Source organism: Schistocerca piceifrons, chromosome 10, assembly GCF_021461385.2.
Source record: "Schistocerca piceifrons isolate TAMUIC-IGC-003096 chromosome 10, iqSchPice1.1, whole genome shotgun sequence".
Lineage (NCBI taxonomy): Eukaryota > Metazoa > Arthropoda > Insecta > Orthoptera > Acrididae > Schistocerca > Schistocerca piceifrons.
The window spans coordinates 131755303-131780197 of NC_060147.1; the positions used below are offsets into that span (position 1 = coordinate 131755303).

Here is a 24895-nt window from a genome sequence, read left to right on the forward strand (position 1 = left end):
GATGGTTGTGTGCGCATATGATGTAGAGTTGATGAGCGCTGTCTCATAGAAAGCATTTATTCGAGACACGTTGGCCCCACCCTAGGCATTATGGTATGGGGTGTATAAGCTGAAACTCTCATTCACCATTGATGTTTCTGTTGGGGAGGTTAACCAATGCCCAGTACGTGCAGAATGTTGTTGACCCATTCTTTTGCCATTCTTGCAACAGGAAAGTGAAGTGTTGTTCCAACAGGACAATGCTCATCCACCTACTGCCTGCGAAACTCAGTGTGCTCTGCAAGATTTACAGCAACTTCCCTGGCCAGCATGATCTCCGGACTTTTCTCCGGTCAAGCACATGTGGGATATGATGGGATGAGATGGAACAAAGAAGTGACTTTGTGCGTCTTGTCAACCGAGAACTCTTACAGAATTATGTAAACAGATCGAGCAGGCGTATTGTAATATATCCCAGGACACTTTTAGCCATCTGTGTGATTGACTGAATGTCAGAGTCGGCGCCTGCATTGCCGCCTGTGGAGGCTACATCATGGATGTTTCAGTGTGGGTCAATACCTGGTGTCTCAGAACCACTTGTGCTATTGATCTGTAAATGTAATCATTTCATGTTCTCCATATGCACTGTTGCAACAATAAATCCTGAGTTAGTTGGAAACATCTAAAAGGGTGTATTAATTTTTTTCCAGCATTACATTTGTCTGGAGTGTACAGAAGTAAAATGCAAAAATAAACATTCCAGACAAGAATAGAATAAAAGATAGTGAAATGTAGTGCTACAGAAGAATGTTGAAGATTAGATGGGAAGATCAGATAAATAATGAGAAGATACTGAATTGAATAGGGGAAAAAAGGATTTTTCTGCCATAACTTGGTTAAAAGACGGGAACATTTAATAGGAAATGTCATGAGGCATCACTGAATTATCAGTTTGGCAATGCAGGGAAGTGTGGTAACTGGGAGATGGGGTTAAAATTGTAAAGGGAGACCAAGGTTAGAATAGAGGAAGGATGTTCAAATGGATATAGGTTGCAGTTTGCCTGCAGGGATGAAGAGGCTAGCAAAGGATAGACTAGAGTGGAGAGCTGAATTAAATCAGTCTTTGGGCTGAAAGCAACAACAACAACACCACACATCACCACATTGCTAATATTAATTTAGGCAGTTCTTACTGTGACTTCACCACTTACTGAGCACTCCCTCTCTTTCTCAGAATGCAGACTGTGATCCAAGACACACACTGCATGTGGACGCATTTTTGTACGATGATGAGCAAGTAGATGACATGTGTGAAGATGGTCGGCTGGACAGAAACTACTGCCTGCAGTGTGGTTCACACAAGACAAGACCTCTGAGTAAGTACTGGAGATGTAACCCAGTCTGGTAAAGCATATTTCACATGATGGCCAGTTATTTTTGCCATCCACTTCATTAAAAGAACATTTATTTTATTTAAAAAATGTTTGTTAGTTTGGTTGTTATTTTCCCATTTCAACTATGATATTCACAATGTTTCTATATGGTATCAGTGTGGGTACAAATGTTTGTTTTGTCAGTTTATACGAGTTCTTTTAAATGTACAGTGGCCCACACTAATCTAGTTCCCCAGTACAGTAACAGTACCGTATTTGACCAGAATGAAAAATGCTCATATTGTAGCACAAAAAAGGCGAATATGCCCTGACAGAAATAGAGATTTAAAAGAAGATAACTAGCTTTTTGGCTTATTTGCGAGCCTCAAAGTCATTTAAATCAAAGCATCTTGACATATTCACACTGTTTTACATGATATTATAAGTACCCATGTCATGTAATGTAATGCATTGTGTCAAGTAAAGTAACGTGATACATCATGTCGTGTCTTATAACATGACACATGTCGAAATGCCGTGCAGTGTGACACAGTGTGTCATTAAAGTTTAGAATGCATGCATCCATCCCCACTGGCATACTTCCTATTGCTCTCTCCCTCTCCTTCTCCCTCTCCCTCTCCCTCTCCCTCCCCCTCCCTACCACACCCACGCCCTCAGATACATCCTATTGCAGATGTATCCCACTCCCTAGAAACACATAAATTTGTGTCTCTAAGAGAGCTCACTGTGCCAGGGAAGTAAGATTAACTCGTCAAAAATTGTGGATATGTCAAGATCTTCTCAGGAGCTACCTAATAAGTTGAAAAGCTAGTTCCCTTCTAATCCCTAACTCTGTCCAAGACATATTCACCTTCTTTTGTGCTATGCTAGCATATTCAATTGTGGTTTCCAACTTCTACTCAGCATAATTTTGCCATTAGACTGTCTTAGCGTGGTAACCAATGTAGAGTTTTAAAATACTGAAGTACCTGTATTATTCTGAATTATGACGCATGTCCAAAGGAACAGGCACTACAGTGACTACTAGAAATGGGCAAATTCGTTCATCCTTGGGAACTTGCTCCTTTTTTGGAACTGTTCATTTTTACTCGTTCACTGTTCATTTGTGCTTGGTATACGGTTCTTATGAAAAATTGAAAATTAGTAGCATAGGTAACTGAAGATGGAAGGTGCCAAGAGGGGGCCCTTGCCTCCGCCCTGGAGTACAGAGGTTTTATTCATAACAAAATTCTCACACACTCGTAAGTTTTGTGATTTTGCAAAACCTCTCATTAAGCCAACTGTAGCGTTATGTGGCTGTTCGTAGTGAAATAATATAAAGTGGCACACGAAAAACTGGCCCCGAGTACAGACTGCTCGCCAGTTACGCAGGATTTGTTGTCCGCTACGAGCAGAACAGGCAGTGAAGAAATAAAAAATAAGCTAATGCAAACAGCAACTTCGAAACATAGATGACGATTGGTAGGCAACAATGAGCAGTCTAGTACTCAGGACCGATTTTTCGTGTGCCACCCTGTACCACTGAAATAATATTGTAGAAGTTATCATATTCTCTTTACAGAAAGTGACACCAGACATTCGATCATGAAACGCGGATGTCATTCAGTTGTAAGTCAGTCTGCCTTCCATAACAGTGAACATGCTCTTTTACTTCGGATCAAAAAGAGACTGAAAGTGGCCACTGTATGATAACAAAAAATTCTTGTCATTTTACAAGTATTTCTTCTGCTGTTTATCGAAATAGTGAAATAAGCTGATGTGCCATTCTATTACCTGAAAAGATGTATATATTACATACCACTTTATTTTTATATAATTTACATAATTATAAAATTCATTTTAATTGCCGGTCATTGGCGCTGAATAGAATACGAAAAGAACCAGACGTTTAGAGTTCAAGAAAGGTTTGAAACTGATCTAAAATGGGCGTGCACAGCGAACAAAACGAACAACAACTCGATACTGAACTAACTATGAGCAGTAGGCACTGGAACTACAAGTGGCCACGTGAAGAAGGACAAGTCCGGTCGAGCGAGACCGAGACCGAGACATGAGAATGGGACCGAGGCTGGAACAAGACCAGCTGATGTGCCATTGTGGGAATGAGACGGATCGTTTCCCATTCTCAGGAACTATAAGTAGAAAGCCATGACCGAAGTGAACTATGAAGGATCGTTTCTTAGAGTTCGTTTCCCGTTCATCTTGATGAACTGATCCTTTGGACCTGTTAGTTCGCAAATGATCCATCTATAGTGACTACCGTCATTGTGAAATACATTAAATTTATCAACAATTGCGAATATGGACAACCATCAGTTGTAGAGCGGAATGATGACAATGAAGTGGACTGGCCACGTGTCGTGCACGGGTAGCCAAATCGTAAGGCGACCACTGACAATAAATGGAAAATCCTGGTTTGTTCCCCAGTCCGGCACAAAGTTTCATTGTCGTTATTACATTCTACAGCTGGTGGTTGTCCATATTCACAATTGCGAATACATTTGATGTAGATTTTTGTTGACTCAGGTGATGAATGATCCACTATTTTATTATTGTCTTTTAAACCATGTTGCTTACATCATGCCAACAGGTAAAGGCTTTCAAAAAACAACAGGGTGACCTTTAATTACTTACAAAATTTGACCCGTTTCATACAAGTTGGGAATTTAGAAATGGTATGTGTGAAAACCTCTCAAAAAAAGACATGTCCGGTTGGAGACAGGCACAATTAAAAGATGCTCGCGTAAGACTTTCGGCCACAGCCTTCGTCAGCAAACACACACACACACACACACACACACACACACACACACACACACACACACACACACACACACCTCATGCACATATGACCACCAACTCTAGCATCTCAGGCCGAAATGCAGTTATCACATGGGATGCCAGCAGCAATCTGGAGGAGGTGGGGCAGTGTCAGGAGGTTGTGGGCAGTGAGGTAATGAAAAAAGGAGAGGAGTGGGGAAGCACAGTCAGATACATTGGGAGAGGGCTTCAAGTAAACAGGTTGGGAGATGAGAATGGGGAGAGGATATGACAGAGGGGGTAGAAACTGTTGGGTGGAGGATTTGGGGACAAGATGTTACAGTTGGTAACCTCCACAACATCCTAGTTCATCCCTATGCCACTCCCAAGCCCAGCCGCTTGCCACAAGAGCCATATCCCTGTGGAAGACCCAGGCGCAAAGGCTGTCCAATCTACTCACCCAGCACTTCCTATTCCAGTCCTGTCTCTGGTTTATCCTACACCTGTGAAAGCAGCCAAGTCAAATACCAGCTTTTTACACTGGTATGACTCAAACTGTGGCCAAGAGCAAAGTAGACCACCCCATGGCACAACATGCACCTGAACATAACACAACTGATTTCAATGACTGCTTCACTATCTGAGCCATTTGGATGCTTTCCTCCACCACTAGCATTTCTGAACTCAGCAGATGGGAGTTATACTTACAACACATTCTCCACTCCCACAGTTATCCCGCCAGAAACCGAAGGTGACATCCTCCACACAACAGTTTCTGCCCCCCTCTATCCTATCATCTTCTCCCCATTCTCATCTCCCACCCTGTTAACTTGAAGACATCTGCGAATTCCCAACTCCTCTCCTATTTTGCTCCGTTTTGCTCCCTGCCCCACAACCCCCTGGCGCTGTGCCTGTTGGCAGTCTAGTCGCTGCACACACCACCAGACAGTGTTCATCACTCTCCCCACCTGTACACTACTATCCCTTCACCTTCCCCTACCCTACCCCCGCCAGATTGCTGCTGGCATCCCACATGATAGTTGCATTCCAGCCTGAGATACTGGAGTTGGCGATGTGTGTGTGTGTGTGTGTGTGTGTGTGTGTGTGTGTGTGTGTGTGTGTGTGTGTGTTACTGACAAAGGCTGTGGCCAAAAGCTTTCTGTGAGTCTTTTTTAATTGTGCCTGTCTGCAACTTGACCTCTCATCTTCACGGTAAGTAGCAATCTGTCTTTTCCCACAAAATTGATAAACTCTCAAAAAACAGGCTTTCTGCACTGTAATCTGACTGAAGCTAGGTTTTTGACAGCGATTTTTCAATTTTATCATAATAATGCTGTTTTTACTTATTTGATTCACTTTAAACTGTTTCTGTGCATTCAGCCGACATAAGAATGAATTTTATGTGCTACATTTAGCCCTACTTTAAACCCTCATATGTTGACAATGGATAAAGATTATTGGATACAAAAAATTTTGTGTTGACTTTTTCCATTTATCTACCCTGTGAAAAGTTTGAACTGATTCATACAAGTTTAAAGCTTACAAGTGGAACACTTGATGAACCTCCCTAGAAAAGTGTTTCTCACACATGAAATACAAATGAAGCAAGATTTTCTCAAATGGTTAAACTTATCGTAGACAGAGGGCTGGTACACTGTTGGTCGCCCCCTGCGGGTCTGGGGGTTAGAATAGGCCCGAGGTATTCCTGCCTGTCGTAAGAGGCGACTAAAAGGAGTTTCACACATTTTGGCCTTTATGTGATGGTCCCCTGTAGCGTTTGACCTCCATTCTTCAAAATTTTCCCGAAGAGCAGGCCAATTGGGGAAGGGTGCCTTACATGGTGCATCATGTCCATTGTGCATAGAGATCTGTAGCCCAATTTCGCATCGTCGAATTGCAGTCCCGCCCATTCTCCATCTCTTGGGCGAGTACACCTTCCTGATGCGCTTTCCACCATGCACAAAGCAATGTCGCTTTCTGCATCGACGATGAACTTGGACTTCTTAGCACCTGATATTCAGCACGGTAGCCAGTCCATTGTGGTGGGGCCGTCATGTACCCTGTTGGTTGTAGCCCTTGACCACACAGGGATCGCTGTGCTGATGCCTGCACTGTTAACTCCTCATGTATGCCCATCCCCCCTGGGGCATCAGGACTCCCGGCAGTGGCCATCCTGCCAGGTGGCCTTTGCTGCGGCTGGGTGGCGCCCTGAGGAGAGCCCCTGGTCGGAGTGAGTGGCATCAGGGTGGATGACACACGATGAAGCATAGTCCATCATCTCTTGCTGGTGGGGAAACACCAGCAGTCTCTAAGCGATAATGAGCTCAATTCAATGCACAGAAGTACAATCTCAAATCATTCCCCTCCCTGGCCACACCATGGGAGGAACGTCAGGTTACGGATGGCAGCGGATCTTATTTGCCCTGCTACCTTATATGCTCGAGAGCTGATGGGGAATCTTTCATGACGATGAAGCCTCAGTTTTTTGTTGAGCATTTAAAGGACAAGTTTGGGGAGGTGGCGGGATTGTCCAAAATGAGATCTGGGTCAGTCTTGATCAAAACAACATCCTCTGCCGAGTCATGGGAGTTAGTGTGACAAGCTGTGGGATGTTTCTGTAACCATCATGCCCCATAAGAGCTTAAATATGGTCCAGGTTATCATATATCACAGGTACCTTCTTTTGCATTCTGATGATGAGCTGTGCGCCAATTTAGAGTGGCAAGGTGTACATTTCGTCCTGCGTGTCCACCAGGGTCCGAGGGATAATCAGGTTGCCACTGGTGCCTTGTTCTTGGCCTTTGGGGGTGATACATTGCCTGAGAAAGTCAAGGTGATGGTCTACCGCTTTGATGTAAAGCCCTATATCCCTCTCCCGATGTGGTGCTTTAGTGCTGAAAGTTCAGCCATATGTCTTCGAGCTGTACTTCCAGTGTCACATGTCGAGATTGGGGATGCCCATCACATCCCAATACTCCATGTACCCCGCCTCCCATCTGTGTCATCTGCGGAGAGCACCATTCGCCTTGCTCGCCAGACTGCAGGATTCTCCAGAAAGAAAGGAAAATCATGGAGTACAAGACCTGGACTGACTGACCTACACTGAGGGTAAGAGAAAATTTGGTCGCCTGCGTCCTGTGCGTATGACATCGTCTTACACCGCCGCTACAACAGTTCTGGCACCATCAGTTCCACCGAGCCAAGTCTTCCCTCAGAGCCGGAAGACTACTCCTGCCCCCTTGATGGTGGGGTGCATTTCCCTCCCTGTTGCTCCTGCAACACCTATTTTGGGAGCAACACCACCCCAACCATCGGGGACGTCCGTCTCCACTTCTAAGCCGGAGAAGTGTAAGTCTTCTTCGGCTTCTTTCGCTAGGAAGGAGTCCATTGGGTCACTCCCTTAGCAGGTTTCTGCTAGTGGGGAAGACAACACCTGCCAGTGGCTGAAAAGTCCAAAAGCAGTTGCTCATATGGCTTCACGCTCTTCCTCCGTCCCAGAGGCTGAGCCAGTGAAGTCCTCCTAGCCAAGGAAACTCAAGGAGCAACAAGAGAAATCCAAAAAGAAACCCCTTAGACAAAGGAAATTGCAGTGCCACCCACGCCACTGCTATCTACAAGCTCTGTGTCTGAGGATGGGGTGGAGATTTTGGCGTCCGCTGTGGACCTAGATCTCGCCAGACCCTCGGACACAATGGATATCAACTGCTCAGGCAATAAGTCAGTGGCAGCAGGTGATTCTGAGGTGTAAACTGCCTCATTGAATGTTCCATGCCTTCCCAGTCTCACAATGTCATCCTCCAGTGGAATGGAGCAGTTTTTTCCACTGCCTGGCTGAGCTACAGCAGCTTTTAAGCTTTACGCCTGCCATCTGCATTGCCCTCCAGGAAACCTGGTTCCCAGGAGTGCAGACCCCTGCCCTCTGTGGCTATAAGGGATATTACAGGAACCATAGCAACTATAATCGATTGCCAGGTGGAGTTTGTGTTTATGCCCTATGATCAGTCTGTAGTGAACCTGTGCCCCTTCAAACCCCACTTGAAGCTATGGCTGTCAGAATGAGGAGGACGCAGGAAATAACTGTCTGCAATGTATGTCTTCCTCCAGTTTGTGCAGTACGTCTGAATGTATTAGCTGCACTGACTGATCAACTCCCTAAACCTTTCCTACTTTTGGGAGATTTTAATGCCCATAACCCCTTGTGGGGTGGTACCATGCTTACTGGCCGAGACAGAGATGTCGAAACTAAACTGTCTCAGTTCGACCTCTGCCTCTTCAACACTGGGGCTGCCACACATTTCAGTGTGGCTCATGGTAGTTACTAGGCCATTGATTTATCAATTTGCAGCCCAGGACTTCTCCCATCTATCCACTGGAGAGCATATGATGATCTGTGTGGTAGTGACCACTAGAGTCCAGCATGACCGAGTAAGCGAGCACAAAATACGAGATGGGGCGAGCACACCCTAACTGGATAGGCTGCCCGCACTATTTCTACTGACCAAGCATAGAAGCCGTGACCGCATACGTAGCACGTAACTTCAAACACATTACACCTGTCGTTATCCGTGTGAGACTGCAGCCAGTACGGGCTTCTCATTTGTGGTGTGTCTCTCTCTCTCTGTAATCATACAGTGCGAGGAAGCCAGTGCAGAAGACGTAAGATTGAAACCAATGTTTACACATTGAAGAGACGGGAGGGTCTAAAAAGCCAAGTACGGAGCATATTTTTGTTGGTTGTAGATGAAAACATTGCGTCAACTGGGTACGTATCGTTCATAAACTGCTCCACATTATTGTGTTTCCAATCGGGAACCGCTCATTTAAAGAAACACAGTTGTAAGAAACCTCACAAAGATACAGCTCCTTCAGGAATACCGGCAGTAATAAAAAATAGTATTACAGCAAAGTGCGTTGCAATGTGTGCTAAAGACATGAGACCTTTTAATGCTGTTTCTGGTGAAGGTTTCAGAGAACTAGGCCAAGAATTAATACATCTAGGTGCGCATTATGGGGAAGTTAACGTGGCAGATGTAATGACATATCTCTCTACTATAAGCAGACATGTCAAAGAACAAGCTGATGCAATACGATACAGCATAATGCCTTCTGTTATTGCGGAAGTTGTTATTAAAACATGCTGCGACAGTTGATATGTGGACTGATTCGCATAATCAGGTGCACTATTTGACACTTACAACACATTACATTAACACAGATTGGTCTCTTATGAACAATGTTTTATTTACAACAAAATTGTGTGTGTGTGTGTGTGTGTGTGTGTGAGAGAGAGAGAGAGAGAGAGAGAGAGAGAGAGAGAGAGACGTTGGATTTGTACAGTGCAGTGCAGCGAGCCGGGGCGAGGCGAGGTGAGATGTCAGCGGTGACCGGACATGCTCGGTCATCCGCGTGTCCGGAATCCGGACAACAGACATGGGGCGAGTACGTGACCGAGCCGAGTCGTGTGGGGCCGGACACGAGCGGCTCGGTCCGCCTGTCAACAGGCGAGCCGCGACCGGTCAAACATCGAGCGTTGCAGCACTCTAGTGACCACTTCCCAATCTTCCTGTTACTGCCCCAGCATCAGGCCCACGGACACCTGCCCACATGGGCTTTAAACAAGGCGGACTGGGAAACTTGCACCTCTGTTGTCACCCTTGAATCTCCCCCACACGCTAACGTAGATGTGATGGTTGAGCAGATGAAAACAATAATTGTTTCTGCGGCAGCAGATGCGATCCCTCGCTCTTTAGGGCGCCCGAGGCATAAGGCAGGCCCTCGGTGGTCGCCGGAAGTCACTGAAGCAAATAAGGAGCATCGGCGAGGTCTACAGTGGCATAAGCGGCACCCTTTTTTGGAGCACCTCATTGCCTTTAAACGGCTCCACGCCCGCATTTGCCAACTTATCAAATGACAGAAGCAGGAGCATTGGGAGAGATGCGTCTCGACCATTGGGTGCCATATGTCACCTTCCCAAGTCTGGGCAAAGACCAAACGTCTTTTCGGGTACCAGGCCCAAACAGGTGTCCCCGGTGTTACCATAAATAGCGTGTTATCTACTGTCACAAATGCAATTGCCGAGTACTTTGCTGAGCACTTTGCTCGAGCCTCTGCATCGGAGAATTACCTCCCAGCCTTTCACACACTCAAACAGCTGCTGGAAGGGAATGTCCTCTCATTCACTACACACCGCAGTGACTCCTATAATGCCCCCTTTTCAGAGTGAGAGCTCCTCAGTGCCCGTGCTCATTGCCCCGACACAGCTCCTGGGCGTGATTGCATCCACAGCCATACGATTAAATATCTCTCATCTGACTACAGAGCTCCTGGGCGTGATTGCATCCACAGCCATACGATTAAATATCTCTCATCTGACTACAAGCAACATCGCCTCGTCATCTTCAACCGAATCTGGTGCGATGGCGTTCTTCCATCGCAATGGCGGGAGACCACCATCATTCTGGTGCTCAAACCTGGTAAACACACGCTTGATGTGGAAAGCTATCGGCCCATCAGCCTCACCATTGTTCTTTGTAAGCTGCTGGAACGTATGGTATGTCGGCGGTTGAGTGTGGTCTGGAGTCACGTAGCCTACTGGCTCCATGTCAGGGCAGCTTCCGCCAGGGTCACTCTACCACTGATAATCTTGTGTCCATCGAGTCTGCCATCTGAACAGCCTTTTCCAGATGGCAACAACTGGTTTTTGACTTATGTAAAGTGTACAACATGACCTGGCGACATCATATCCTTGCCACATTGTATGAGTGGGGTCTCCAGGGCCCGCTCACGATTTTTATCCAAAATTTCCTGTTGGTCTGTACTTTCCTCGTGAAAGTTGGTGCCTCCCATAGTTCCATCCATATCCATGAGAATGGAGTCCCGCAGAGCTGTATTAAGTGTCCTTCTATTTTTAATGGCCATTAACAGGCTAGCAGCAGCTGTCGGGCCCTCTGTCTCACCTTCTCTGTATGCAGACAACTTCTGCATTTCATACTGCTGCTCCAGTACTGGTGTTGCTGAGCGGCACCTACAGGGAGCCATCCACAATGCGCAGTCATGGGCTCTAGCCCACGGCTTCCAGTTTTCAGCCGCAAAGTCGTATGTCATGCACTTCTGTCGGCGTCGTACTGTTCATCCGGAACCAGAACTTTACCTTAATGACAATCCACTCACTGTAGTGAAGACATACTGATTCCTAGGACTGGTTTTCGACATTCAATTGACATGGCTCCCTCATCTTCGTCAGCTTAAGCATAAGTGCTGGCTGCACGTCAGTGCCCTCTGTTGCCTGAGCAACACCAATTGGGGTGCAGATCGCTCTACGCTGCTGTGGCTCTACAGAGCTTTTGTTCGATCCCAAGTTGACTATGGGAGTGTGGTTTATGATTCTGCAGCACCTTCAGTGTTGCATTTACTTGACCCTGTGCACCACTGTGGGGTTCGACTAGCGACAGGGGCTTTTAGGACAAATCTGGTGACTAGCGTACTGGTGTAGGCTGGTGTCCCTCCAAGGCAGATCGGACATGCTCAACTGCTCGCCAGTTACACAGCACAGATTCGTAGTTGCCCTGAGCATCCGAATTACCATCTCCTTTTTTCCGCCTGTGGCAGTCTATCTCCTGCATCAGCGGCCAAGGTCGGGGCTAACCATTGCAGTTCGCGTGCATTCCCTTCTCTCCGAACTGGAGTCCTTCCCTTTACCACCTATACTTGCAGTCCGTTCACGTACACCTCCATGGTGTACCCTCGGCCACAGTTTTGTCTGGACCTCTCACATGGTCCTAAGGACTCCATTAACCCTGCGGCTCTCCGCTGTCACTTCCTCTGGATTGTTGACATGTTCTGGGGCTCTGAAGTGGTTTACACCGACAGCTGGATGGCTGATGGTCGCGTTGGCTTTGCCTACGTTCAAGGCGGCCATATTGAACAGCATTCCTTACCCGGTGGGTGCAGTGTATTCACTGCAGAGCTGGTGGCCATTTCTCGTGCACTTCAGTATCTCCATTCATGACCTGGGGAGTCTTTTCTTTTATGTACTGACTCCTTGAGTAGCCTGAAAACTATCGCCCAGTGCTACCCTCATCATCCTTTGGTAGCGTCCATCCAGGAGTCCGTCTATGCCCAGTAACGATCCAGTTGTTCAGTGGTGTTCGCTGGACTCCCAGGAAATGACCTTGCTGACAGGCGGGCCAAACAGGTACACAGAAACCACTTCTGGAAATGGGCATCCCCGCAGCTGACCTGCGTTCGTTATTATGCTGTAAGGTTTTTTAGCTTTGGGAGATGGAATGGCAAAATCTCAGTACAAACAACAAACTGCGAGCTATTAAGTGGACCACGAATGTGTGGAAGTCCTCGATGAAGACGTCTCGCAGGGACTCTGTGGTTCTCTGCAGGCTCCACATTTGCCATGCATCGGCGACCCACGGCTACCTCCAGTGCCGTGAATACCCACCTCAGTGTCGGTGCGGCGCCCGGTTGACAGTGGTCCATATTCTTCTGCTATGTCCTTCTTAGGCTGCCCTGAGACTTCATCTTTGGTTGCCAGACTCGTTATCATTGATTTTAGCAGACAACGCCTCATCGGCTGATTTGATTTTACGTTTCATCCGTGAGGGTGGGTTTTATCATTCGATCTGAATTTTAGCGCCTGTCCTTTGTCCCTCTGTCTCCTCCACCATAGTGCTTTTAGGGTGAAGGTTTTAATGTGTTGCAGGGTGCCTGGCTTTTCCTTTTTATTTTCGTGGTCAGCCAGTCACTGTAATCTGCTTCCTTGTTTTACTCTCTTCTCAATGTTTCTTGCAACTCTCTGTTGTTCTCTTGTCCTCTTTTGTTCCTTTTAGTGTTTGTTTCCTTTCCTTGTGGTCTTTACTTTCTTTCTGTTTTGTGTTATGTGTCTTGTCTATTTTATTCTCACACTTGTGGCATTGTATTAGGAACAAGGGACCGATGACCTTGTAGTTTGGTCCCATTCCCCCCTCTTTTGAACCAACCAACCAACGAATGCTGTTGGTCCAAATTTGAATCATCAGTCTGACTCCAGTGTGGAATTATTTAACGATGACTGATTTTGCACCAAAAATCCAAATGAGGGTGACTATTTCTTCCCATTAAATCCAAACAACATCATTAGATGAGCGTTAATTTCAGCCCAGTTATATCTTTCACAAGACGAATTAATCGAGTTGCACAGTTTACGTGGGTACTAGCTCTGGTCAATTGTTCAAACCTCACTTACTATACTGTAACATAGCTACAGTAAGACATATGTTTAATAGCTATACAAATGGGCACCATTCCATGCTAAACTTAAACCTTTTTGTACTATCTGGTTTTGGTGTTGTGTGTGTGTGTGTGTGTGTGTGTGTGTGTGTGTGTGTGTGTGTATAATAAAGGGAAACATTCCACATGGGAAAAATATATCTGAAAACATAGAAGCTGTAACTTAACAAACGAAAGTGTTGGTATGTTGATAGAAACAAAAAAAACCATACACACACACACACAAATTACAAGCTTTCGCAACCCACGGTTGCTTCATCAGGAAAGAGGGAAGGAGAGAGAAAGACGAAAGGATGTGGGTTTTAAGGGAGAGGGTAAGGAGTCATTCCAGTCCCGGGAGTGGAAAGACTTACCTTAGGGGGAAAAAAGGACAGGTATACACTCGCCCTCCTTGAAGTCAAGTTGTCTTTCAGTTTCTTTTCTCCCCAATTTGATTCAGTACCTCTTCATCAGTTATTCTACTTATGCATCTAATCTTCAGAATTCTGCTGCAGCATCGCATTTCAACAGTGTCTATTCTCTTCATGTCTAAACTGCGTATAATCCACATTTCACTTCTATACGAGGCTACACTCCAAACAAATTCTGTTGTTAAAGATTTCACAATACTTAAATTTATATTCAGTATTTATCTTCCTGAGAATGCTTTCCTTGCTATTCTGTCTGCATTTTGTTTCCTCTGTACTTCAGCAATCATCAGTTATTTTGCCACCCATATAGAAAAGCTTATCTACTACTTCTAATGTCTGCTTTCCTAATTAATCTAATTCCCTCAGCATCACTTGATTTAATTAGGCTACATTCCATTATCTTTACTTTACGTTTGTTGATATTCATTTTATATCCTCCTTTCAAGATGCTGTCAGAGACTGCTCTTCCAATTTTTCCGCCTCTGTCAGAATTACAATGTTGTTGGCAAATCTCAAAGCTTTACATGTTCTTTCTGTAGTTTAAATCTTATTCTGAACCTCTTCTTGGTTCCCTTCAGTGTACAGATTGAATAGAATCATTGAAAGGCTGTAACCCTGTCTCACCCTCTTCTAAACTATTACAGGCCTTTCGTGTTCTTCAGCTTGCATACATGGAATCTGACTTCAGCACAAGTTGTAAATAGACATTTGCACCTATTATTGGTTGGTAATAACAGTGGCACGTAAAGTGCCCTCCGCCACACACCGTTGGGTGGCTTGCGGAGTATAAATGTAGATGTAAGATTATTTTATTCCTGCTGCTTTCAGAATTTCAAATAGTGTAGTCCATCCAACATTGTCAAAAGCTTTTTCTAAATGCTATAAATGTAAATTTGCCTTACTTTAACCTGCCTCCTGAGATAAGTCTTTTTATCAGTAGTGCCTCATATGTGTAACATTTTCTTTTTCTCGTATCATGTGGTGCATTCAAAAACACGACAGATAATATAATGCTTACTTATTAATCAATACTATATTGCAGATTAGCAGTTTCTTTTACTAAGCACTTCAGCTGGTATCGTATTTTGCAACTGAGAGTGATGGTTTGGTGCTATTCACAGCTGTCGGATCCTGCCTCCTCTGGAAGTCTAGTGGTATTTCACCTGTTGAGATGACAGATCTGGTGAAATAATTACCCATACCTTTTTTATTTTATTAGGGGACTGTAATGCTCATAACAACATACGAGGCAACAACTAGCAGAGGGCAAGTAATGCTGCCAGTGGCTCCTATTCTGTGACAGACCTGACTGTCTGCAGACCTAAATTCTCAACTATGATCAAATAGTGTATTGGTAGTGACCTTTAAAATAGTCACTGGTACCTGATTTTTGTATCAGTTTGAAATCTACATCATCTGCATCTCCATCTACATATGTACTCTGCAAACCACTGTGAGGTGCATGGCAGAGGGTACATCCCACTGTACTAGTTGTTAGGGTTTCTTCCTGTTCCATTCACTTATAGAGCGTGGCAAGAATGACTGTTTGAACGCCTCTGTGTGTGCAGTAATTATTCTAATCTTATCCTCACAGTCTCTGTGTGAGCAATACATTGGGGGTTGTAGTATATCCCCAGAGTAATCATTTAAAGCTGACTCTTGAAACTTCATTAATAGACTGTCTTGGAATAGTTTACATCTGTCTTCAAGAGTCTGCCATTTCAGTTCCTTCAGTATTCTGCATACATTCAATATTCCCTGTTAGTCCTATCTGGTACGGATCCCGCACACTTGAGCAATATTCTAGGGTGGGTCCCATGAGTGATTTGTAAGTAACATCTTCAGTAGACTGATTGCACTTCCCCAGTATTCTACCAATAAACTGAAGTCTACAATCTGCTTTACTCACAACTGAACCTATGTGATCATTCCATTTCATATCCCTACAAAGTGTTATGCCCAGGCATTTGTATGAGTTGGCTGATTCCAGCAGTGACTCACTGATATTATAGGCAAAGGGTACTATGTTTTTTTGTTTTGTGAAGGGCACAATTTTACATTTCTGAATATCTAAAGGAAGTTGCCAATCTTTGCACATCTTTGAAATCTTATCAAGATCCTACTGAATATTTATGCAGCTTCTTTCAGATAGTACTTCATTATAGATAGCTGCATCATCTGCAAAAAGCCTGATTCTACTATTAATATTGTCTGCAAGTTTATTAACATACAAGTTGAACAGCAAGGATCCAAACACACTTCCTGGGGTACACCCAAAGTTACTTCTTCATCTGAAAATGACTCTCCACCCAAGATAACATACTGTGTCCTCCCTCCCAGAAAGTCCTCAATCCAGTCACAAATTTCACATGATAGCCCCATATTATAGTACTTTTGACAATAAGTGTATGTGCGGTACTGAGTCCAATGCTTTTCACAAATCAAGAAATACTGCATCTACCTGACTGCCTTGATCCAAAGCTTTCAGTGTGTCATGTGAGAAAAGTATGAGTTGGGTTTCAGATGATTGATATTTTTGAAAACCATGCTGGTTGGCATTGAGGAGGTCATTCTGTGCAAGATACCTCTTCAAGTTTGAGCTTAGAATATGTTCTAAGATTAAACAACAAATCAATATAAAGGATATTGGGCGGTAGTTTTGTGGATCACTTCTACTACCCTTCTTGTTGTTGGGTGTGACCTGTGCATTTTTCCAAGAACTGGGGCATGGGTTTTTGTTCGAAGGATCTACGATAGATTATAGTGAGAAAAGGGGCCAACTCAGGCACAAATTCAGCATAGAATCTGACAAGGATTCCATCGGGGCCTGGAGCTTTCTTAAATGTTAACAATTTCAGCTGGTTCTCAACACCACTGACACTAATACTTACTTCATTCATCATTTCAGTGGTGCAAGGATTCAGTTGGAGCAATTCTCCTTTGTAAAGGAACATCTGAAAATGGAGTTGAGCATTTCAGCTTTTGCTTTGTTACCCTAATTTTCAGTTCCTGTCTGATTCACTAGGCATTGGACACTAACTTTGGTGCCACTAACAGCCTTTTCATACGGCCAGAATTTCTTTGGATTTTGTGACATGTTATTTGACAATATTTTGCTGTGGTAGGCATTGGAGCAATCATGCATTGCTCTCTTGACAGCCAAACACATTTCATTCAGCATCTCTCTGCCTATAGCTCTACACTTTGTTTTACACCCATTATGCAGTAATCTATGTTTCTTTAGAAGTTTCTTTACAGGGACTGTATACCATGGAGGTTCCCTTCCATTATGAACTGTTCTACAGGATACATGTCTATCGAGAGCATGGTCAACCATTCTTTTAAACTTGAGCCAGAGTTCCTGTACATGCTCATCCCGTGTGCTGAGAGTTTCAAGTTCCTCATGGAGACAAGACATTACTAATTTTTTATCTTTCTGCTTGTTTTAGTTGTCCTTTGGTTATCATTGTTACTGCAACCATATCGTAGTCACTGATACCAGTTTTGATGTGGATATCCTCAAAGGGGTCAGGTGTTTTTGTTGCCATTAGATCCAATATATTTCCACCAGAGTGGGGTTCCTAACTATCTGTTCTAGTTAGTTTTCAGAGAAGACCTTTAGTAAAGTTTTACGGGACACCTTATCACGCCCATCACTATCAAAATTGTAATTGTCTCAGCTAATTATTGGATGATTAAAATCGTCACCGATGATTACAGTATGATCGGTGAACTTACATACAAGTGAACTGAGGTTTTCTCTGAAGTTTTCTGTTGCACCAGGCGGTTAGTCTGGTGGGCAATAGAAGGATCCAGTTACCATTTTATGCCCATTCCTGATACTCTCACTTTCAGCTTCAATTTCTATATCGGTAGATTTGAGTTTTTTATGTACTGCGACAGTGCACCAGCTCCGTTTCCCATTTGCCTTTCCTTTCAATGTACGCATAAATTTTCCCCAAGAATCTCACTGCTGCAATTTCAGGTTTCAATCAGCTTTCTATAACTATTATTATGTGAGCTTCACTGCTTTTCATGAGTGATTTTTTACCAAGTTGATAACTACAAAGAAACAACTGGTAAACTATCATTGCTAATGTGTAAATCATAATAAATGCAGAGATGATAATCAGTGAACTAGTAAAAGGCATAAAAGAAACAACCATCTGAGTTGCGAACTCTACAGTATCCTTCTCATCAGACGCTCCTGCTACTGTCATGTGTGGATCAGAAAGTTCGCAGACAATAGCAAGCAAAGGCGAAGAGAATGACGACGACAACACCGACAACAACAACAACAACAACAACATAGGTACCAACCCTCGACTGACTACAAAATTTTATTCAGGAGATAGTGGACAAAAGAACATTATCTATTTCAACAACAGAACAAAAGATATTGAAAACAATGTCTATTCTATGGAAGTGTATACCCCAACTTCCTAATTGTGGGCAAAGTCAAAGAATATTAGTGCCCATGAGTACACTAAGGAATCTTTGAAAAAGGAATAATTAACATACGTTCCCCAGACTTCTAGTAATACTGTGCAAAAATGACTGCAAGTGATAACCTAAGGTTATGCCCCCATTTAATGGTATGTAATACCATTTCTTTTAGCTTAAAGAACTAGAAACTCACTGTGTCCACATTACAGTCTGGGAACTCAATAATTCTTCATTAGAATGTAGAGATATGTTCCTAAGTCCAGACAACATAAGTATTAAAATGCTTCAGCATCATAGTGAAAATAGTAAAAATTCTGTCATTTTTCCTTTGCAGTGGTGAGAGAGTATCTTAATACCAGTACTTAATCCAGTAAAAGACACAAAGAAACAGAAGTAGCTGCAGATTGATCAACCAAGGATGGTTAATGGATGGCTTTATTGGTGTTTGGAAGTGAGAAATCTCCTTTCCTGATTCCAGTTGAAAGGCCCGAGTTTGCAGTAATGTTCCTGTATGTCATTCATGCAGTGCAAATGATGAGATAAAGGATTGATATTGTTTGAGTTCTTCTTATGGAGTTTGCAAACAATTAACCACATACGATAAAAGATGAAATTCTTCTCCACTATTTCTCTGAGTGCAACAGTTATGCTTTCATTATTCAGATTCACCCATATTTAAATAAATATATATTTTTTTCTGTACTTGTAGAAGTTGGGTAAATAGTTTACCATATTGATACTTCCATTCATCCTAGACAGCTTCTTACTGACCTACAATTTTGCAGATCTTTCATGAGTACGATTTCCTGTGGTACTGACTGTTCACAGCTTTCAGTTCAATGTCTAGCTAATTGTTTGTATCAATGCATATGGAAATACATTGGAATGAAGTTCACTAAAGTCTTCTTCAGCACTACATATGGTGTCATTATCTCTATTAAACACCTGTCGTGGCATTGAGATTTATGTTCACAAATCACATGAGGAGTAACTAAAAAAAATTGCAAAATAAAACAAGGCCAGGTGCTGCAGCATTTTATTCGTATTTGTTATAACCTTAATCACCAATAATTGCGTGGATATTCAAACACACTCACTTAGAAACAATAGCTCGTAACGTGATAACAACTCAGTATCTCTTATTCGACTGCCGTGCCGTGACATGCGGCCGGCGCCGTTTGTAGCTAGGTGGCGCTCCCGCGCTCAGCCGAGTTGCGGAGCGCCTCTATCGCCATTTGCACGTACTGTCATGGCGGCAGTGTTAAATGTCGTGGCACTGTCACAACACTTTTCCCCCCTTGAAAAAAAAAAACACTCACTTCCTTGGAGACATGGACAGTGCGGAGACATCCGTGGCCTCTTGTGAGGCCCCGATAAGATCCCGCGGAGAGACACGAGAGTATGGTCGAAAATGTCCAGGACAGAAGCTCGTGCGTGGAACGTGCCTCCTGGACGAGATGATGGGTGAAAACTCCGGAGCAGCATCCGTAGGTGTCGTGGACCTGGGGGTGTGCTCCAGCGAGATGGGTCCCAGAGAAGGCGGCGTCGCGACTGGGGCCGGTTCCGGCATACTCGGAAGCGGTAGCGACGTCGGCTGCATCAACACGTACGGTAGATCGGCTGCAGCGACAGGACTGGCTTCTCGGGCTGGTGGAGGCGAAGGAAGGGGAAGTGGCACCGGCGTGGGCGCATCTGGTCGTAATGGCGAACAACCATGCCGTCGTCCATACGTATTTCACAAAGCTGGTGGCCGCGAAGAGCCTTGACCACCCCTGGAATCCATTTAGGGCGAGATCCATACCCTCGTGCCCACACATCGGCGCCCACCGAGTATTTTCTCGCACTAGGGGACACAGCACAAGGCCTGACAGGGTGAAGCAGGTGCAGTAGAGTGCGCGGTTGGCGGCCATGCAAGAGTTCAGCAGGGCTGCGATCACCCAGAGGTGTGTAGCGATAAGAACTCAGAAATTGCAGCAGAGCGTCATCTGTGGAAAAATCACTAAGGAATTTTTTCATCTGGCTTTTGAAAGTACGGACAAGGCGCTCGATCTCCCCATTCGATTGCGGATGGAAGGGCAGTGCTGTAACATGATGAATCCGTTATCCAGTACAAAAATCACGGAAGGCCTGCAAAGAGAACTGAGGGCCATTGTCCGTGACGATCATGGATGGAAGACCTTCTAGCGCAAAGATTTTGGACAAAGCCAGCGTCGTCGCCGCAGTGGTGGGCGACGGACATCGAACAACAAACGGAAACTTCGAGAAGGCGTCAATCAACAGTAGCCAATAAGTACCGCAGAAGGGGCCAGCAAAGTCAGCGTGCACCCGTTCCCATGGCTGCTCCGGATCAGGCCACGGAGAGGGCATTGTACGAGGTGCAGCCAGTTGTTGAGCACACTGACCACACACAGCAACCATGTGGGCAATGTCCGAATCAATACCGGGCCAATAAACATGCCTGCGGGCCAGGGACTTAGTCCGAGAAATACGCCAATGGCCTTCATGCAACAGTTTGAGAACATCTTTGCGAAGAGAGGCTGGCACTACGACCCGCGGAGATGCGTCGTCCGTGGCCAGAAGAACAACACCATCACGAACAGACAGACGAAGGCGCAAGGCATGGTAGTTGCGAAGGGGATCTGATGCCTGGCCCTTGGTCCTGTCCGGCCAACCTTGTTGAACAAAACCAATCACCTGACGCAGGACCGGGTCCCGCGCAGTAGCTGACACGACCTGTGAACCTGTAAGTGGAAAACCCCCAACCGCACCACGTTCTTCCTCATCAATGTGGAAACAGAGTAGTTCATCACGATCGAAAACCAGGTCGGGGCCCATCGGCAATCGCGACAATGCGTCAGCGTTGGCGTGCTGGGCCGTGGGGCAATAGTGAATCTCATAGTGAAAACGAGGCAAGTATAAGGCCCAACGTTGCAGGCGGTGAGCTGCCTTACCCGGAAGCGACGCCGATGGGCGGGACAGAGAGACCAGCAGCTTGTGGTTGGTGATGAGGTGAAACTTAGAACCATACAAAAAAACGCTGAACTTTTTTAGAGCATAAATGATAGCGAGCGCCTCCTTTTCGATTTGAGAGTAACGCCGTTGCGCATCGTTGAGGGTCTTGGAAGCATAGGCGATGGGTCGTTCCGACCCATCCTCATACCGATGGGCGAGAACAGCCCCTAGGCCATACTGTGACCCGTCAGTCGCCAGAACCAAGTGCTGACCCGGACGGAATGTGGCAAGACAAGGCGCCAACTGCAAATGAGCCTTCAGGCGGACAAAAGCCTGCTTACACTCGTCGGACCAACAGAAAGGGACGTTTTTGCGTAACAGCTGATGCAGAGGATGAGCTACTGCCACGGCGGATGGAATGAATTTGTGATAATAAGCAATCTTGCCTAGAAATGCCTGAAGTTCTTTGACTGTAGATGGCCGGGGTAGAGCGTTAATGGTCGCAATGTGCCGACGTAGAGGACGTATACCCTCACGGGACACGTGGAAACCAAGATACACAATGGAGGGTTGGAAGAACTGTGACTTGTCCAGATTGCACCTCAACCCAGCCGAATGCAAAACCCGAAACAGTGAACGCAAATTGCGAAGGTGCTCCTCAGTGGAGGCCCCCGTGACAACAATGTCATCCAGATAGTTTATGCAGCCGGGAACGGAAGCCGAGAGCTGTTCCAAAAACCGCTGAAAAATGGCCGGCGCGCTAGCGACGCCAAATGGTAACCGCTGGTACTGATACAACCCACAAAGAGTGTTGATGATGAGAAATTCCTTGGAAGAAGCATCCAATGGCAACTGATGGTATGCCTCCGATAAGTCAAGTTTGGAAAAGAACTGGCCCCCAGCGAGCTTGGTAAATAACTCCTCAGGACAGGGAAGAGGATAAGTGTCAATGAGGCTCTGAGCGTTGACAGTGGCTTTAAAATCACCACACAATCGCATACTCCTGTTTGGTTTAGAAACCACCACGATTGGCGATGCCCATTCGCTGGAGGTAACAGGAAGGAGAATCCCTGAAGCTGTTAACCTGTCTATCTCAGCCTTGACAGGTGCACGCAATGCCACCGGAATAGGGCCTGCCCGGAAAAACTTAGGGCGAGCTGTAGGTTTAAGAGTAATGTGGGCTTCAAAATCCTTGGCCCGACCCAGACCAGCAGAGAACACGGACGAAAATTCAGAACACAATCCATCCAGCTGTTGATACGGAATATCCTCAGATATGAGGTGCACATCATCATCGATGGAGAACCCGAACAACTGGAAAGCATCATAACCGAACAGGTTTTCAGTGCCCTCATGATCCACCACATAAAACGTGAGGAGCCTAACAACAGACTTGTAGGCAGTGGAAGCATCAAACTGGCCAATGATAGGAATTTTCTGTTTATTATAAGTTCTCAGATTTCGCGTAACTGGAGACAAGGGAGGGGAGCCCAACTCCAAATACGTGTGAGAATTAATGAGAGTTACTGCAGAGCCAGTGTCCACTTGCATGCAAATGTCTTTATCCAGAACACGAACAGTAACAAACAACTTATTTGTTGGAGAAAGCACACAGTTAACATCCATGTCCGATGCCTCGTCCTCGTCGACAGGAACTTTAGGGGACTGACACACAGAAGCAATGTGGCCTTTTTTCCTACATGAATTACACATGGCCCAACGTTTTGGACACACGGCACTGTCATGCTGTACGAAACAACGTGGACAAGAAGGAAGTGCGGAACGAACCTGCTTCTGTGGTTGCTGTTTTCGCTGCGAGCGTTGCGGCCCAACGCGACGTTGTTTACGCGAGTGAACCGCCGCCACATCTTCGTTCTCCTGTGAAACAGGCAAATTGTCCGTGTCGAAAGTTGACTGTACAGCGCCTACATCACACCACGCGTCTATTTGCGCGCCAGCAGCGTGAGACACTTCAAAGGATTGAGCGATGCTTAGAACTTCCGACAACGACGGGTTTGGCAGTTGTAGGGCACGTTGCCGAACTTCTTTATCAGGAGCAAGCCGTAGAATAGCACCCCTAACCATTGAATCAGCATAAGGCTCATGATGAGTGTCCGTGACAAACTGACATTACCTACTCAGACCGTGTAGTTCTGCCGCCCAAGCCCGGTAAGATTGATGGGGCTGTTTACGACACCGGTAGAACGCCACACGGGCGGCAACGACGTGGGTGTTTTTTCGGTAATAGTTAGACAATAAGTCACACATTTCTTGGAAGGACAGAGAGGCTGGTTCCCGCAGAGGGGCTAACTGAGATAGCAGCTGATAGTTCCGTGGGGAAATCCAAGATAGAAATAACGACTTACACATAGGAGTGTCGACAACGCCGAAAGCCAAGAAGTGTTGCCGCAAACGCTTCTCATAATCCTCCCAATCTTCAGCGGCCTCGTCGTAAGGAGGGAATGGAGGCGGAGAAGAGGAAGACAGACGATGAGTAAGCAACGTTGACAACGCCTGAATAGCAGTCGTCAGCTGTGTTTGTTGTTCAATGAGCGCTTGCATAAGCTTTTTCCATGTCTGCCCCATCACGAACACACACATCCACAACGCAGTGAAAATATCCGACCTCGTCGCCAAAAAGTGTTATAACCTTAATCACCAATAATTGCGTGGATATTCAAACACACTCACTTAGAAACAATAGCTCGTTACATGATAACAACTCAGTATCTCTTATTCGACTGCCGTGCCGTGACATGCGGCCGGCGCCGTTTGTAGCTAGGTGGTGCTCCCGCGCTCAGCCGAGTTGCGGAGCGCCTCTATCGCCGTTTGCACGTACTGTCGTGGCGGCACTGTTAAATGTCGTGGCACTGTCACAACAGTATTAATATTGTTGTTCTCATATTTTTCATTGGTGCCACTTTACTGTAGCCAGTGCTTTTATTCCTTTCCCTGCCAATTCTCATTTAAAAAATAGTATTCACTTGTAAATACACATACAAATAACAGAGTATCCCAGGCTACCTGCAGATTCTCTTCCCTTTCAGTTATTATTAAGTTAGGCAATACATGCTTGCTCGTTTGGAGATGACCAGCTTGCAAAGCCTTTTGCATTTTTAGTGTGTGATAGAAATTTCTAAACACATAAGTTTGCTGAATTCTATACCCTCTTGAGGTGACATTGTAGCTTAAAAATATTAGCTATCTGATATTCCCTGCTCAGGGAGTTGTGTACAGCTTTAGATATACTGCTCCCTTTATGACTCTTTTTAAGCTTCTTTCTATTCCAGCCTTACCTTAGTCCTCCTGTGTTGTCAGAATGTTCCTGAACTTCTTGGGTAATCTGCACTTTTGTATATGCTGTCTTCAGAGCAGTCAAGACTAAAGCTAGCAGACTCAGAGTGTCTGTCAAACCTCTTGCCTGCTTTGACAGGTTTGACCACATTCCAGACATATAACCTATTTCTAAGTTAACTTCTGTCAGCTGTTTTAATTCTGCCTGTACTACTGGCAGAGTTCTAAGATCACCTACTTCTTCACTGTAATTTTGGAGTGATACACACAGTTACTTCTGCACTAACTGCTACAGACATTGCCATCCAAAATTGGTCACTTCAGAGTATCCAACACAAAAGAAATGTAGACAGTCCTCACACATTTCTCAGTGTCCTCCTC

At 45.1% G+C, this 24895-nt stretch overlaps 1 protein-coding gene across 1 annotated transcript in view; it reads left to right on the plus strand.

Annotated features, from left to right (window-relative positions):
- Positions 1–24895, plus strand: part of LOC124718894 — an 81265-nt gene that overhangs the window by 9327 nt on the left and 47043 nt on the right. Inside the window, exon 3 of the mRNA XM_047244542.1 lies at positions 1214–1355. Coding sequence (XP_047100498.1) covers positions 1214–1355 — 142 coding nt within the window. The remainder of the gene's footprint in view (positions 1–1213; positions 1356–24895) is intronic.